We start from the raw sequence: 17,683 nt of genomic DNA on the forward strand, positions 1-17,683 counted from the left end.
CACAATTCTGACTCCTAAAACCCTACAACATGCCTTTAAGCTGTCCCAAGCCCGACTCGTGTTTCCTATCCTCACCTGGCTTGTTCATGAGGTTGCGCAGCTCGGTCTCCACATCCTGCTGTTGGTTCTCCAGAACTTGCTGCTTGGATCTGGAAAACATTGACTAAACCATTAGGAGCTGTATACTCTGCACAAACGTTGAGAGGCAGGCAAGCTACTTTCTTTCAATCAGCGTTGTTTACCAAGCCCAGCGCCTGCCAACAAATACACACCCCCTGCCCACTCCTAATTCTCACTGCAGGGCACAATTTACTGAGTGCAGTTGCATTGGTTTAGACCACTGATGTGTTTAAAAAATAAATTAAAAACTGTAATAAACTTTTCTAATGGAGAATTATAGAACCGACAACACATGGGCCACATACGGCCCCCCAAACCATTTTGATACCCTATCTTCCATCTTATTTATACATGGTGCCAGGTTCTAGTCCATGGTTACATTTCTATGGCAAGCACACATGCAGCCAGTAAAGTCTGATATTACATTAGCGTGGTGTGTGCATAGCAGTAAAATCTGATAACTCCATATAATATTTGCACACAATGTTAATTATTAAACTTGGATCATAATGATGTTTTTGCTAACATGGACCAGATGCCTGGGTCCTAGGCAGGCCTGGTCACGCTTCTGGATGCACAGCACGTTATAGATTAGAGAATCAGCAGCTACATATTACTATAAAGGAAAGCAGAAAATTATATTTTGCCACTATCCGTCCTATAGTAACTTTAATGCAATTTGCACATTTCAAGTGTGAGCTACCCCAAACGGAATCTGCTACTTCTCCAAAGTATAGGCTTTAGGATCAAAAATAAAAGAGAGACTTCGTAAAATCACTTAAAAAAAAAAAAAAAAAACTTTACAAAAGATAAAAACGAAGCTTTAAAAATATTTATTTCCAGTCCAATTATTAGATAGTGTTAATTAGGTCATCCTGTCACAGTTTCATCCTATACTTCTCTCCCTTGATGAGGCCACACTTACTTATGCTGCGTACATGTGGGACGATCTTTCAGCAAACCAGATCACTGAACGATCTCCCTTGAAGTTCCCGGTGTGCTGGATGAACGATATCGTTCATCCACACCCCAAATATCATTAACCTTCATATCGTTCATGAAAATCATACCGTGTATACGCACCATAACTGACTCGGTCGTTCTTTACTTACATGTTTATCTTTACTTACATGTTTATCAGCAAGTGACAATGTGCTCCATTTACTAACGAAACAGAACCCGTTTAGCGCTCGCTTAAGGGGTTATACCACCTTTCTGCATTTAATAAACAGCAGTAATCTAAGATTACCGCTATTTTCACCGCATCATTTTTTAGATAGAGCGTTGCAGTCCCCATTGCCGGCAATGGAGACCCGGCGGTGCCTTTCCGGCTTAGCGAAGCCTTCCAGGCCGTGTCCCCGTGTCATCCACATGTGCAGACGGACCGTCGCAAATGTGCATAACACCGGAGCCCCGTTGCTGGCAGCGTTCGGCTGCCAGCAGCCCAGTTGAGGACCTCGCTGAGTACGAGGACTTCACGGGACCATGCCGGAGGGGTTAAGTATTAATAAATACTAGTGGCATGTTCATTTGTATCACAGTGATACTAAACGAAAATTGCAGCTGGTATTTTCATTCATTTATAAATGGGGCCCAATAAGCTTCATTAACAATGCATTTAGGTGCCAATCTGCATCACATCATAGGAATCAAATCAGACTGTCGCTTTAATTGCTTGACTTGGAGATCAGCGCAAATTTGTGCTTCTCTCTGTCCGACATCAACTAGCTCAATATATATGTACCAGTGATCACAGCCAAGACGTAGGTCATGTGATATTCCTATGTAATCGCTATAAAATTGGGTGAATCATAAAAGCAGCATTACAAAGCTGAAGTCCCATGCCAATAGAGGATGACTGTCTAGGTAATCAGTGTGCTTCTTACCTAGACAGTAGTATATAATTAATGGATCATTAAATATAAAATACAGGTTTAGCGGATGCACAGGGCACCACAGGGCAGGGGGCTCTGTTTGGGCCTCTCAATTTTCCTGTTTATTATCATTCTCACTTGTAGCTTCCTCTTCTTTTATCCCCAGCATCTCCTGGCTGCCCCAGAAGTACCCCTATCTCCTCCCTGGCCCTTCCCAATGAAGCCATGGCCCTTTTTCAGGTGCACTCTTATGTCGCCATTTAAAAAATGGGGGGGGGGGGGTCACCAATGCTCTCTCTGGCACAGGGCACCAAAAAGTCTAGTTACGGCTCTGCATAGGCCCGTATTCAATTCCAGGCGAAAAGCCGAAATCGTCAAAAAAGTATCGCGGATGACATCATTTCGCCAGGTGGAAACTTTCCGCCGTATTCAACTGCAAAGACTTTTCGCGTACACGGAAAGTCAATCCAATGTACCAGGCGAAAAAGATTCGCCTCTGAATAGGTGGCGAGAAAAAGCGCAGAATTGCGGTTTTGGGGTGCAAAAGGTGCGGAAACCACTCTGCACCATTGGAACAGCCTTCAAAAGGTAAACTGCGTCAAACAAAAAGGTTAAAAAACGTAAGAATACCCCAAAAAATTACTTTGAAAATGAGGGGTGAAAAAGTGCAAAGTTGGGGGACAAACATAAAAACTAGCGATATAGACTTCTGGTATGGGGGAGGTGTTTTTATGATTGCAGGTGCTTCCGGTAGGTGGATTTTTTACCATTTTTAAAACTTCACTTTAGCAACTTTAAACTATGCTTGTACCCAAATTTGCTGGGACTACTTATTTTCTTTAAAAAAATATTGCTTAATGCTATTCTTCACCACTTGTGCAAAGACGCGAATTAGAAGCTAATGACAGCAATTAAGTACCCCAAATATGTTCAGCAGGCCTATTCGGGAACTTCTCTAGTGATCCCCAATGCGAGTGCATGTTTTGGGGGGTTTCAGGCTGATTTCCCCATTTTTGACAGCACTGTCCGCCTGTTCAAGTTTCGCCGGGTACCGTTTTCGCGTCCTTTGGAACTGAATACGGCGAATAGCGGGGGTGCGCACTAAAAGTTTCCGCACCGAAAACAGGCGACGTCGGCGAAAAGTCCGGCATGCGAAAAAGTATCGCGGGTGCGAAACTAACTGAGTACAGGCCATAGTCTCTAAATGCTGTGTCAGTTCTGCAGTCAGCATTTTTATGTGCAATCATTCTCTATTGTTATCACGTCACTTGTATCCAGTTTCCTTGTCATGGACTCATTCCTGACTGTCTGAGGATCCTGGGTGTACAGTATAAAGCAACTTCCTGATGACATAACACAGCATACTGTACAAAGCAGTGACGCGGTGCCTGTGATCACACTCACATGTAATTCAGCTCCGATTCTTCTCTCAGCAGAAGCTGCTTTTTATGGATGAGTTTGAACCATTCGACCATAAGCAAATCCTCTGATTCATCTGCACACAAGAAAATAAGATGGTTACAGTTACTTCACACGCGACCTGATGCCTATATACAGTATGGCTGCCAGCTCTTCTGGTGTTGGCCCAGCTCGGATCACACACATGAGCAGACAAGCTGCCACACTTCCACGGCTTGCTGGGGTGTGTGCACACGTAGACCATGAATGCTGAAAACTCAGCTATCCTACAATAAGGGAACAGCATTACGTCAATGGGATAATTATACTACCCAAAAATAAAAGTCTTCTAAACATGTTACGGTATTATAGGGTTTAATTTAATTATAGAACAACCGAATATGGTTAGATATTCACTATCAGGTCCCCCTATCAATATAAGGAAAAGAGGTTACTGGCATTCTTATCTGCGTAGCAAAACTGTACGTGGCAGCAAGGTTTGCGTAGAGGTAAGCATTAGTGCCTCAAAGCTCTGAGGTCACAAGTTCTATTCAAGGTGTTGATTCTGGATATGTGTATAGTGTTTTCCCCTGGGTGCTTGCTTCTCCCCCTACACTGAAAATTGGATTCTGATAAAAAAGAAACCCTGGGTTGTACGAGTGTACATGTGATAGGGAATACCTGGGTTGTACGAGTGTACATGTGATAGGGAATACTAATCTGTTGCTTCCCACATAAATATCAAATGGGAATTTTCTTTCTTGCTGCAGCCCAAAAATAAATGTCAACTAAGTTATGAGAATAGACTGTGTGACTTGATATAATATAGAAGCAAGTATAACGATGTAAGTACTATCAGCTGGAGGGGTCAATCAGCCAATTAGAAGCAGCTGGATAGTGCTTCTGATCTTCATCTTTATATTGATAAAACAGCTGACCAGTACCCACAAGAAATATGCATTCCCATCTAATGTCATTGCAATTATGTGATTCTGCCTTTACTGTCCTCTGCTTACACTGTGCTGCCACCTGGTTGGGTACAGAATCCTGACCGTCTGGATGCTGCTGTAGGTTTTCTGACAGTCAAAATCCAAATGGATTTTGGTAAATATTTCAACCCAAATCATAACCCTTACCCTAAAACCCAGCCTGCAGTCTAACCCTAACCCAGCCCTCCCACAGCCTAACCCTAACTCCGCCCTCCTGCAGTCTAACCCTAACCCAGCCCTCCTGCAGTCTAACCCAGCCCTCCCACAGCCTAACCATAACCCCGCCCTCCTGCAGCCTAACCCTAACCCAGCCCTCCTGCAGCCTAACCCTAACCCAGCCCTCCCGCAGCCTAATCCTAACCAGGCCCTCCCGCAGCCTAATCCTAACCAGGCCCTCCCGCAGCCTAATCCTAACCAGGCCCTCCCGCAGCCTAATCCTAACCAGGCCCTCCCGCAGCCTAATCCTAGCCAGGCCCTCCCGCAGCCTAATACTAACCAGGCCCTCCCGCAGCCTAATCCTAACCAGGCCCTCCCGCAGCCTAATCCTAGCCAGGCCCTCCCGCAGCCTAATACTAACCAGGCCCTCCCGCAGCCTAACCCTATCCACGCCCTCCTGCAGCCCAACCTGCTACTTCTGCAGCTTAAACCTAACCCTAATACTGTCAAATCAGTCAGGATTGTGACCGTCTGAGGTCGCTATCGGTATTGTGACTGTCGGGATCCTGACTACATCTCCTGGGCATACACAGCACATTGTGTAACTTGCATAAAAGGAACCTGATGTCTATACAAAGCTAAATAAGGCCTTACATGTACAAAAGAAAGTTGGATGAAGCCTGAACATAAGAAAAATAAAGCTAAGTAATGTCCCTACATATGAGTTCTCTCATTGGATAGGAATCGGGAATCCTTGTTTTGAGCAAATAAAGTTATCTATGTATTTACATATTGCAGCACGGGTGTCTGCTAATCTGATTAGCTACCCAGGTGGAATAACACATGGATGCCCACTGACGGGCCTCACCTCCATCACAGATCCGCAACTGTTTTTCCAACTCCACTCCGTGCTGCTCCAAAGTGTCCAGCTCCTGTTCTATGATCTGGAGCTGATTCTGGATAGCCTCTTCTGGTATGTATTCTGGACGAAGCTGTAACCAGACCAGATGGGTTATTCAAACCACAAATATTCTGCAAATACACCCTCATCTTCTAGAGATCATGGTTAGATCGCTGTAGTGTAGTTGTCAAATAGAATCAGCATTAGCCAACAAGAGTTTTGCAATCTCAATCAAAACTTAGTCATTTACTACATCGAGTCTTTCCATGAATTGAAGTAACAGTGGCAGAGTCTACTGTACATAAAAATGGCAGCCAGGACCTGTAAGTGACGGACAGCCCTATTGGAGTGAGACCTGTGACCATTGCAGTGTCAGGAGGGGGCAGACTTATTTTTTTCTTCTTATTGGCCACCCTGAACAGCATCAGGACCATAAGTATGTGTTAATGATGCAGTAAATTTACAGACAACTGGTGGTTACAAATCGCACCTCGCTATGGAGAACTGGCCTGAACGCAGCTTAGTCTTGCGGAGGGATCTTGCGTGTTTTCACATGGTGGCATGTGCTGTGGTCAAGCGCACACAGATGTATGGGCGAGTCAGAGCCATGTGCAACTCAGTCACATACAGAAGCGGTTGCAGGGTGGGGGGCTACAGCCCTTACCAAAACTGCCAGGGGGGGCCCGTGTAAACAATAAAATTAAGTCTGCTCCAAACGCTGCTGCCGGGGACGATCATTATACTCACAGGGAAGGATCAGTTGGGTTTCTGAGTGATTGACAGGTGCACCGGATTAGCCCGCCCCTAGATTCCTGTGTCAGCTAGCTCCCATTGGCTAGTTTTTCACAGGGGTACAGGGGAATCCCCGGAGGGGCCTCACCTCTTCCTCTAATGTCAGGTTTCAGACTGTGCACCCGAATTATACATTATTACTCTATATAAGGGTCAATTACATGGTCTCTAATGGCTGTCCAAGCCCCTGTGGGGGCTAGCCACACCCCCTGTGGTAACTGACCCCACCACAAAGCATGGGCCACTACCAATGCATTCTCCCGGTGGGCTCTTCAAGCCTAGTCAGACACTGAATAGGTCTGTTACTAGGTGGATTTCTTGCACCACAATAAGCCTGCTGCACGCTCACACTGATAAGGCTGACCAATTGAAACCAAGTGTACTGAGTGGGCATGGTGTGATCCCATAGCTGTGTACAGACAAACATCCATATTTGTAACCGTGCACGCAATGAGGGTGTAATAGTTGCGTCTGCATTGTGTTTAACCCTTTATCCACCACTGTGTGTCCGCTACTGTACCACACATTATAGGCAATATGCCTGTTACATATTTGTACATTTCTGCTGTTCTCCTTTTACACACCTTGATGGGTGACGCTAGATTGTCATTTTCTCCCATACTTGGACTGGAAGGTTTAACTGTAAGAAAGAAAGACAATAAATGAATTGAAAATGAAGTAAAAGATCCATCACTTTTCATAAATACAAAGATCGTATAATTCAAAAGTGTATCTGCTGCTTGGCCTGTGCACTTAATGGCGAAATCATCAACCCATGTGTGTGGCTTAACTGGAAAGCCTGGGTGCCAGCAGCAGGGCATCCTTACACATTAGTGACAGTCAGTATAACAAGAGATATGGTAGGAACTTACCTTTGTTATCTCTGTTTCTACGAAGTCCATAGGGTCCACAGGGTTGCCCTTGGGGGTTATAGCTGGAACAGGATCCATGGGCACCACACAGTTAAGCTTTTAGCTCCCAGGATGCACTTGGGTGCTCCTCTATACCCCGCCCCCGAGCCACAGGCACCTCAGTTGGTAAGCAGCCTAGGCCGGAGGAGAATATGGAACAGAGAGAAGGAAGACTGGAACACACAAGAAACCATACTCACAGCAATAGGAGACGGAAAACCGGTGACCAGCCACACAGCCCATTTGAAGCCAGGTGCGTCAGGGCGGGCGCCCTGTGGACCCTATGGACTTCGTAGAAACAGAGATAACAAAGGTAAGTTCTTACCATATCTCTTGTTTTCTACTTCAGGGTCCATAGGGGGTCCACAGGGTTGACCTTGGGGATGTCCCAAAGCAGTTCAACTAAGGGCGGGGACGCTCCTGTGCTGAAAGGAGCACCCGGCGCCCAAAGGAAGCATCCAGAGAGGCGAAGGTGTCAAACGCATAGAACCTCAAAAACGTTTGAATAGAAGACCAAGTGGCCGCCTTACACAGCTGAACAGCAGAAGCGCCACGTCTAGCAGCCCAAGAGGGACCCACAGAACGAGTGGAATGAGCCTTAACAGAGGCTGGCACCGGTAAACCCTCTTGTGCATAAGCCTCACAAATAACGGAACGAAGCCAACGGGCTAACGTTTGTTTGTTGGCAGGCCAACCCCTCTTGTGAAAACCAAAGAGGATAAACAAGGAATCAGACTTCCTAACCGAAGCCGTCCGGTCCACATAAATTCTAAGCGCCCGGACCACATCTAAGGAAGTCTCACCAGCTGAAAGACCAGGGGACTGAAAAGCTGGCACAAACAAGTTCCTGATTAATGTGGAACTTCGAGACCACTTTGGGCAAAAACTCAGGACGAGTGCGGAGCACCGCTCTGTCCTGGTGAAAAATCAGGAAAGGAGGGCGACAGGAAAGCGCCCCCAATTCAGACACCCTCCTGGCCGAAGCAATTGCCAGGAGAAAAACCGTCTTAAATGTCAGCCACTTGAGCTCCACCGCCTCAAGAGGCTCAAACGGAGGACCCTGCAGGACCCGTAGCACCACCGCCAAGTCCCAAGGAGCCACAGGAGGCACAAAGGGAGGCTGGATCCTGAGAACACCCTGGAAAAAGGTGTGAACGTCTGGTAGTATTGCAATCCGCCGTTGAAACCACACGGACAAGGTGGACACATGAAACTTCAGAGATGCAAGGCGTAAGCCGAGATCCAATCCTGACTGAAGAAATTCCAAGATCCTAGAAACTCGGAACACCTGAGGATCATAATGTCTGGACTCAAACCACTGAAAGTAAGTGTGCCACACTCTGTGATAAATCCGTGCTGAAGCAGGCTTGCGTGCCCGGAGCATGGTACCAATAACCGAACCGGAGAAGCCCCGAGACCTCAAGACGGCTGTCTCAAGAGCCACGCCGTCAAAGACAGCCGACCCAGATCCGGGTAAAGGCAGGGCCCCTGAGACAACAGGTCCCGACGCTGAGGAAGAAGGTACGGAGCGTCGATGGAGAGGCTCCTGAGATCGGAGTACCAAGGACGTCTGGGCCACGCCGGAGCTACCAGCACGAGCATGCCGCCGTCCTGCTTGAATTTCCGCAGAACCCGAGGAAGCAGGGATAGCGGAGGAAACAGATACGCCAGGTGAAACGTCCATTTCACCGACAGCGCGTCCACCAGACTTGCGCCTGCGTCTCTTGTCCTTGACCCGTAAACGGGCAACTTGTGATTGTGACGGGAGGCCATCAAGTCCAGCTCCGGCAGTCCCCACCTGTCCACGAGTAGCTGAAACACCTCTGGGTGAAGCGACCATTCCCCGGGATGCACGTCGTGACGGCTGAGGAAGTCCGCCTCCCAATTGAGGACTCCGGGGATGAAGACCGCCGAGATCGCCGGAATGTGACCCTCCGCCCAAGTCAGGATACGAGACACCTCCGACATCGCTGCCTGACTGCGAGTTCCGCCTTGGTGGTTGATATACGCCACCGTGGTGGCGTTGTCGGACTGCACCTGTACCGCCCTTCCGTGAAGAGCGGGGCCGGACGACTGCAGGGCCCTGTATACTGCCCGCAGTTCCAGGATGTTGATGGGGAGAAGTGCTTCTTCCGCTGACCAACGACCCTGAAGCGACAAAGAGCCGGTCACTGCCCCCCAACCCCGGAGACTGGCATCCGTCGTGAGCAGGACCCAGTCCGGGATCCAAAATGGGCGCCCCTCGACCAGATGAGCTGTCTGAAGCCACCAAGCCAAAGATTGCCGAACGTCCGGAGACAACACCAGCATCTGAGAGCGGATCCGGTGAGGTAACCCGTTCCATTCTGATAGAATCAGCCCCTGCAGGGGCCGGGAATGGAACTGGGCAAATTCCACCATGTCGAATGTCGACACCATGGACCCCAGAACTCTCATAGCCGAATGGACCGACAGGCGGCAACCGCAGCTGTAGGGAGGCGACCTTCTCCGGAGTCAGGAAGATCCTTTGCTGACGCGAATCCAGCAGGGCTCCCAAATGAACCATCCGCTGTGATGGAATCAGGGAGGACTTTTTCCAATTTATCAACCACCCGTGTGCTTGCAGGCAAGCGATCGTCAGGTGGAGATGTTGAAGCAGTACCTCCGGGGAGCTCGCCAGCAACAGGAGGTCGTCCAGGTACGGCAGCAGCCGTACATTCTGGTACCGAAGATGTGCGGCCATGACCGCCATAATCTTCGTGAACACCCTCGGTGCCGTGGAGAGACCAAAGGGTAGCGCCCGGAACTAGTGATGTTGAAGGATAGCGAACCTCAGATACCGCTGATGTGAAGATGCTATCGGAACATGGAGGTAGGCATCCTGGATGTCCAGGGACACCATGTAATCCCCCGGTTCCATCGCCAGAATGATGGAACGTAACGTTTCCATCCTGAACTTGGGAACTCTGAGGAATTTGTTCAGAGACTTCAAGTTGAAGATAGGGCGATGAGAACCATTGGGTTTCTGCACCAGAAACGGAGACGAATAATACCCCGTCCCTCGTTGTGATAGAGGAACGGGAACAATGACCCCTGCTTTCAGCAAGGACTCTATAGCCTCCTGAACCTGTAACGCCTTGGTCTTGTCCTGAGAAGGACTTGTGCAGAAAAACTGGTGGGGTGGTCTGTGCCGAAAAGACAGGGCGTACCCCTGGGAGACCACTTCTCGAACCCAGGCATCCGTGGTGGTATTGTGCCAGCACTGGGCAAATAGAAGAAGTCGGCCTCCCACTCTGAGGTCCCCCAGAGGGAGGCCCGTCCCATCAGGCCGCAGGTTTATCTTCCTGCTTGGAAGAAGGGCGCCGAGCACTCCAGACTTGCTTCTTGGGTTTAGAGGCAGTCTTACTCGCAGACTGTCTCGGGAAGGACTGACCTTTCGCCTTACCCTGAACCCGAAAGGAACGAAAAGCCGAACTCCGAACCTTAGCAGGCAGTGCCGCCGAAGGGAGGAAGGCCGACTTGGATTTAGCCAGGGTGTCCACTCTTTTGTCCAAGTCCGGACCAAATAGTAATTCACCATTGAAAGGTAAGGCCTCCAGACCCTTCTTTGAATAAGAGTCCGCTCTCCAGGACCGCAACCACAAGGATCGGCGGCCAGACACCGCTGCAGCCGATACCCGCGAGGTCAGCAGACTAGCATCTAAAGAAGCTTCACCAATGTAAGAAGCAGCGTCCCTCATTTGTCCCAACAACGCCCGCTGGACATCCGGAGCGTCGTCTGGGAAGGTATCTTCCAATGCATTGGCCCACCCCTCAATGGCCTTGGCCACCCAGGAGATGGCCATGGACGGTCGGGCCACCGCCCCGGAGAGGGAGTAAATAGACTTTAAGCAAGTCTCAACTTTCCTGTCCGTGGGATCCTTCAGCGAGGATATCGACGGTAATGGTAAGGTGGCGCCCCGAGTTAAACGGGTGACATGGGAATCCACCGCCGGTGGAGTTTCCCATTTTTTACAATGTGCCTCAGGGAAGGGGTAATTAGAAGCCAACCGCTTCTGAGGAAGGAATCTCTTACTGGGCACCTGCCAAGCTACCGCCATATGATCCGTCAACTGATCCGACAGGGGAAACACCGCAGAAGCCACCTTAGTTTTTTTGAAACTAGGAAACTTCGACTTAGGAACCGGTGCCTCATCCTCTATAAGAAGAATAGCTCGCACCGCCCTAACTAGTGCTCGCACATTAATGGACGACTTGGTATCCATTTCCTGGACCGAGGCGTCCGAGTCAGTGTCATCAGGGACCTCCCCATCATCTGAGGAACCCTCTGAGTCCGATACCTGAGCAGCCCGTGTCATGAGTGGGCGTTTAGAAATCCTAGAAGGCATGTCAGTCTGCAACATTGACTGAAAAGCCGAGGAAGCGGCCGCCAAATTTTGCACGGAGTTGGAGAGCACATCCACCCATGGTGGAGGCGTCGCCATAGGGGCCTGAAAAGGTACCACAGGCTGCTGCGGCACAGGGGAAGCCTGTATATATATAGGCAACCCCGCATAGGGACCAACTGATTGAGACCCAGGAGGACTCCGCAATAACTGCGGGACACCCGGGGAATGGGGGATGGTTGGCTGGGGCACCGCCCTAGTAGGGAGAGCAGTCGGGACCGACAGACGGTCCGCAATAGACACCAGCACTTGAGAAAACATCGCCCACGGTGGTTCCTGCGCCAGAGAAGGTCTGGATGGGCCAGGAGCCACCTGGCATCGACTACACAGGCCATCCTGTGACAAATCCTCCCTATCTACTCCTGCAGAACAGCGTCCGCAGGAGGCCAACACCGGAGCCACTGAGCGCTCAACCTCCTCGTCTGACATGACAGAATATATTATATATCTGGCACCAGGGTAGAAGTAAAACGCACTCACCGGTGTGCTGAACAACAGCCCACAATATGGCACTGAGTAGCACACAACTGTATGTGACGGACCTCACAAATACGTGATCTATATAAGTGAGGTCAGTAGAAACGCCCCTCCCCCACACACCTGTAGGGCTTGTAGGAGAAGTAAAGGGATAGGTATAAGCTGACAGTAAGCGGAAAATAAGCACAGACAGGCAGCACTAGCAATAGTCACATACCATGCAGGAAGATATACTCACTGCACCTTTACACTACAATCAACCTGCCCAGATTCAGTGTCTGGGAGGGCTATAGTGCTGTGTACGCTGTCCTTAATCAGGGGAGAGGTACACAGGGGGACCAGTCCGCGTGCTCCCTGAGATCTGCGCTGCCACTGGGAAAATGGCCGCTGGAGACCTCAGAGGAGGAGTGGCCGTGTAACTGCAGCTCAGCGACGCCAGACTGCGTGCTGAAAGGCGCGCTGAGCTGAGGGGAGGAGCCGCTGAACAGGGAAGGCTTCCTCCCCTGGCTGGCCATAACCCCAGGGATGCTGGCTTCCCGCTTGCCCCTTTATCCCTGGTGGTCTAGTGGTCCCACGGGTTATGGGGGGGGCCCGCCGCCACTGCCAGCAGCCTCCGGTCTGTCCCCCGGACCGGAGGCTAAAGGACTGCATTTAAGGCATTCCGCGCGCCGCCGCTAGCCAGCGACGCGCGGCTTACCTGAATCCCCGGCGACTCCGGCAGCAGTCCTGGGAGGTAGACAGAGTCCGGCTAGTACGGACTCTGCCCTCCCGCCGCGATCCCCAGATCAGTACTGGCGTCGCGGCGCCAGTCGGGGATCAGAGCGGCAGCGTGGGCGTCTGTACAGACAGCCCTTCGCTGCCGTCTGTAGTAAAAATAGATTAAAAATAAATAAAATCTAACTTAAAATAAAAAGCTTCTGGGGGCTGCTCCTGCAGCCCCCCTGCGCGGTGACCGACTCCGGCCGGGCACCAGCTTACACTGAGGTGCCTGTGGCTCGGGGGCGGGGTATAGAGGAGGACCCAAGTGCATCCTGGGAGCTAAAAGCTTAACTGTGTGGTGCCCATGGATCCTGTTCCAGCTATAACCCCCAAGGTCAACCCTGTGGACCCCCTATGGACCCTGAAGTAGAAAAATAGATACAGCTTATTTCCGCACTACATATAATAGCCGCTCTCCTGCCCAGCTAACTGCAGGATCTGACTGTAATTGAAGGAAATCACTGCAATCCTCAGTTTAAATCAGATACATTTTCCCCCTTACATTGTTTTCATATGAAACATTCTAGTCTCCTGACTCAAGAGGAAACAGTTTGTTTTATTCCTTTTATCTACAATGTTTCCTGTGACATGTTAGTTTACAATACAATGATAAGAGAATAAAGAGGCATTGTGCTCAAAGAAGCAGCAGAAACACAATGTACAACTACAAAACAAGAGACCCAGGAGGCTGGCAGGGCCTGCAGAGACGTGTAGTACCACAGGTGGCCCACGCCTGGCCTTACAAGTGAGAAGTATAAAGGTATTAGATCTCCGTGAACTAAATGATCTCAAACACTTTCCATAGGGTAGACAAACCAGACCTAGCGCATCAATTGCCTCTGGGCACAGAGTGAGTGTCTCACTTTTCCACATTCAGCAGCTGTCAGCACTGCTTAAATCACAAGCCAAGGCCGCGTGGACAGCTCAGGCTGGGGATTATATTGCTGAATAAGGCAAGTAACGTCTTAAATATTTTATCTCATCTTCCTGAATGCAAGGAAAACAAAAAAACAAAGATAAAAAACAAACAAAAAAATAGGGTAAAAATACTGGATGCAGGTACATCAAAGATTGTCTTGATAATTATCACTGAAATGCAATGAGCAAATATATAAAAAATCCAGGCAACGGCCCAAATATTTTGAGGTGTACGCTGCCTCTCTTAACACAATACAACTTTTCCACAAAAAGAATTGCCCTCCCCCTGTGACGGTTTCCAAAAATCAACACTTAAATGGCAGAAAATTAAATATTTCCTAAAACCGGTTAATGGAGGAAGACGGAAAAAAAAAAGCAACTAAAAGTAATCGGTTTAAATGAACAGTTCCAAGCAGATAAAGCTTTGTTAGAGGGCACCCAGCAGAGGCAGCCATTTTGTAGGCTGAACAAGTATCGGTGAAAATTATTCAATCAAATCATTAGGAACCATTTGAGTAAGTTATTTTGAGGGAAGGCTGCTACATAATGACTTTGCTCTAAATTTAGCTCTGAGCAGGAAACATTAGAGGCGCGCACCTGATCCAGTGCATGAAATTACTGTCTACCTCCCATGTCATTAACGTGACTCAGACGGGTGAGGCAAACGTTGTGTAACTTGTCACATCGCTGAGGTCATGTATTCAGCTGACTGAAAGTTTATGTCTCACCGACTCATGTGTATTCTATACTGAGGAGTTAAAAATAACATGTGTACAGAAATATAAACACTGCTGTAACTATAACTGCTGGGAATTGGAGATTAAATCAAAACTACAGAGGAGTGTTTGTAATAAAGGCCAATAACTAATGTACACAGATGCAGCTCATATTCCAGGTGGACCCATACTAAGCATTTAAATTATTTAATAGAGCAACTTATGCCATAGATTGTTGCAATGCGATTATATGCAAGTAAAATATGTTCTATATTGCTTGTTTGTGTCTTGAATACATAGTGCTTTGTTCACTGTTTAGCAAAACAAAGAAAAATAAATAAATGAAACAAAATATGGGCCTTTCTGTATGCAGTATGTAATATGACAACTCCATTCTGTTTCAGTGTTGAGCTGTTGGCTTTGCGTCACACTCCCTCCCACACCTGACTCTCCTGCTGTGAGCTATGGAGAAAGCTGGGTCAGGAAAGAGCACAGTACACAAGGTGATCACCTGACCAGACGGGGTCACGGAGCAACCCTCTTTTTGTTTAAGTCAGGAGTGGGGAACCTTTTTTCTGCCGAGGGCCATTTTGAAATATATGACATTATTCAAGGGCCCGGTGCAGGCCACGCCCCCTCTGTGTGATGTCACATGGGGGCAGGGCCACAGTCGCCGGTGATTAGAGCAATGCCCGAAGCTGTAAGGGCAGCGGTGTGACCGTCTGAAGCATCCTAAGGACGCTCCAGGCAGCACCACTGCATAGTTTCTGGCTGCAGGGTGCCATTCTTAGCACCCTGCTAGCCAGATGAGGCTAGCAGAAAAAAGCTCCAAGGGCCAGGCCAAATGATTCCAGGGGCCTTATACGGCCGGGCCTGAGGTTCCCCATCCCTGGTTTAAGTACATAGGGGTTTATGTATCAAGCAGTGACAAGAGTGAAGAAGTGGACCAGTGGAGAAGTTAAGGGGCATACACACTAGACGATTCTTGTTAACGATAATCATACAGTTATCGTTCATATAGTCCAGTGTGTTTGCACTGAACGACCAACGATGCGCGCTCCTGTGGGTCATTAACGATATCACCAGTCGGCTAAACATGCAGCTCAATCTGGGGATATCGTTAACGATGCCATGCTGCCGAATGCACGCACTTACCAATGTCGGCACCCCCGACGGGTGCTGCATACACACATCGTCTAGTGAGTATGCGGCTCTACCCATAGCAACCAATCAGCTTTGAGGTAGCATTTATCAAGTACATTCTATAAAATGACAGGCAGAAGCTGATTAGTTGCTATAGGCAATGTCTCCACTGGTCCACTTCTCCACTCTTTTCACATGAACTCCATAGTGCAAAAAACATAAAAGCCATGTTAAAACCAGTTCTAGTTTATCGTTATTATGTTGACACTCTGGTCAAATATCTCCTTATATCAGATGCAGAAGGTCACTTGTGTAACGTGACTCATTTTGAAAGTGTAGCGTCCGATATTACATGACTGAAAGTGAAGGTAAAACACCGGGATAGGAGCTTAATCTTGTAGCGAAAAACCTCCACATAGAAGCTTGTGTATGATGAGGAATAATCTATCCACTTTCGTGTACTGAAATCTCATTCTAAGCTGTAAAATCTTTCAGTAAGAGCACAGAGACAGTGAGGCCGACTCTCAGTAGCCTGCTGCTGCGACCGATTTAGCCGTAGTCGGGTCTGTGACTTTATGCTAATAAAGCCCTTTCCCTGGTGTACAAGTCAGCTTCTGAATGTGCAAGGCCTGAGACGCCCACTTTGTGCCGCTGTAGATGCAATAATCCCGCTTGGTGTATTTTAAGACACTACCATTATATGCACCATCACAAATAGCACCTGCCCCAGGCTAGTTGCAGATTCTCCATCAGAGTACATGGCTTCCAGCGTGAGCGTTTATGCGACATAGTTCGCCAGGAGCCTATTGGACAAATCCGCGACACTCCCATAACACACCAGTCAGACTTTGCCTCTCTGAGCGTCTGAATAGCCACCTGCGACTCTGAGCGAACACACTGCGGGACACATGCACTGTGCAACATATTAGCTACTTAGCAACATACGCAGTTGAAAAACCTCAACCACTTGCGATACTATCGGCATTGCGTGTGACTCAGAATCAGGCCGATATCCAGAGTAGGACAGTCTGAGCTATTGCAGGTACTGTACATGAAGGGATCCACTGATGTCACTAGCTCAGACATATCTAGCAGCAGACCCCATTTTCCCATTTTCTGCACTCTAAATATAAGGGCCTGATTCAACATGGGCCTGGTTCAGTCTCGCACACAATGCTGATGTTTAGTTCAGAGATGTCTCACCACAGCGCATGCTCCTGCGGCTCGTGCATTACACAGTGTGTACACACAAAGGCGCTGCTGCGATTGAGACGCCTGGTATTGGAAAGGTCCTAAAAAAGTGCTGGGCGTTCCTGGGCGGTGACAAAATAGATGCAAGGAGATGGTCTGTCGTGAGCGTACAGTTTAAGTATTGGCGTATATACAGATGCTCAATCACTCACATTAAAGGAAATCTGCACCTACTATAGGGCTGGTACAAGTTTCGGTGGTGGGAACGATGGGGTATCTACAAGAAGCGGTATTACAACATGTACAGACCCTCAAAGTGAGCGCCACTGTCCTTGCACATTCATATGCACCGATGTACACTAGGGAAGGGCTTTATAGCGGCATTAGTATAAACTTACAGACTGGCGACCACCAAAATATACAGGCGCATCTGTGTTCACCTCTGGATCAGGCCCTAAATGAGAATCATTTCAACCAATCTAGGTTGTTTTTGGTCCATCAGATGTGACCTAATTTGTCATTCAGAATTGTTGGTAGATATAGTTCCTATGGGATGCAGTTTATTTCCCGACATGCGGAATGCCGGCGCCGAAATCCCAATGCCGGCTTCCCAATAGTAAGTAGTGAGATTAGGGGGCGGTAAGGGCTGGGCAATAGAGGGAGGGTTAGGCACTAGGGGGGGATAGTTAGGGTTAGGCACTAGGAGGGGGTTAGTTTTAGGGTGCAGGGAGGAAGGGTTAGGTTTAGGGGTAAGGTTAAGATATTTACTGACAGCTGTAGGTATCTTAACCCTGTCGGAATGCCAGCATCGGGATTCTGACTGCTGGCATCCTGTACCCAATCGTTTCCTATGAACTGATAGGCTGCATTCAAATATGGGTTCAACTCACACAGTGTGCCATTTATAATGCTTC

The 17,683-nt window shown here is 48.5% G+C and overlaps 1 protein-coding gene across 3 annotated transcripts in view; it reads right to left on the reverse strand.

Annotated features, from left to right (window-relative positions):
• Positions 1-17,683, reverse strand: part of MICALL2 (MICAL like 2) — a 78,427-nt gene that overhangs the window by 7,731 nt on the left and 53,013 nt on the right. For all 3 annotated transcript variants that reach the window (XM_088452022.1, XM_088452020.1, XM_088452021.1), the window contains exons 12-15: positions 6,815-6,870; positions 5,406-5,529; positions 3,399-3,489; positions 76-149 (exon numbers count right to left, since the gene is read on the reverse strand). In XM_088452022.1, coding sequence (XP_088308148.1) covers positions 76-149; positions 3,399-3,489; positions 5,406-5,529; positions 6,815-6,870 — 345 coding nt within the window. The remainder of the gene's footprint in view (positions 1-75; positions 150-3,398; positions 3,490-5,405; positions 5,530-6,814; positions 6,871-17,683) is intronic.

The sequence above is a fragment of the Taudactylus pleione genome, unplaced genomic scaffold, assembly GCF_031769625.1.
Source record: "Taudactylus pleione unplaced genomic scaffold, aTauple2 ptg000032l, whole genome shotgun sequence".
Taxonomy (NCBI): Eukaryota; Metazoa; Chordata; class Amphibia; order Anura; family Myobatrachidae; genus Taudactylus; species Taudactylus pleione.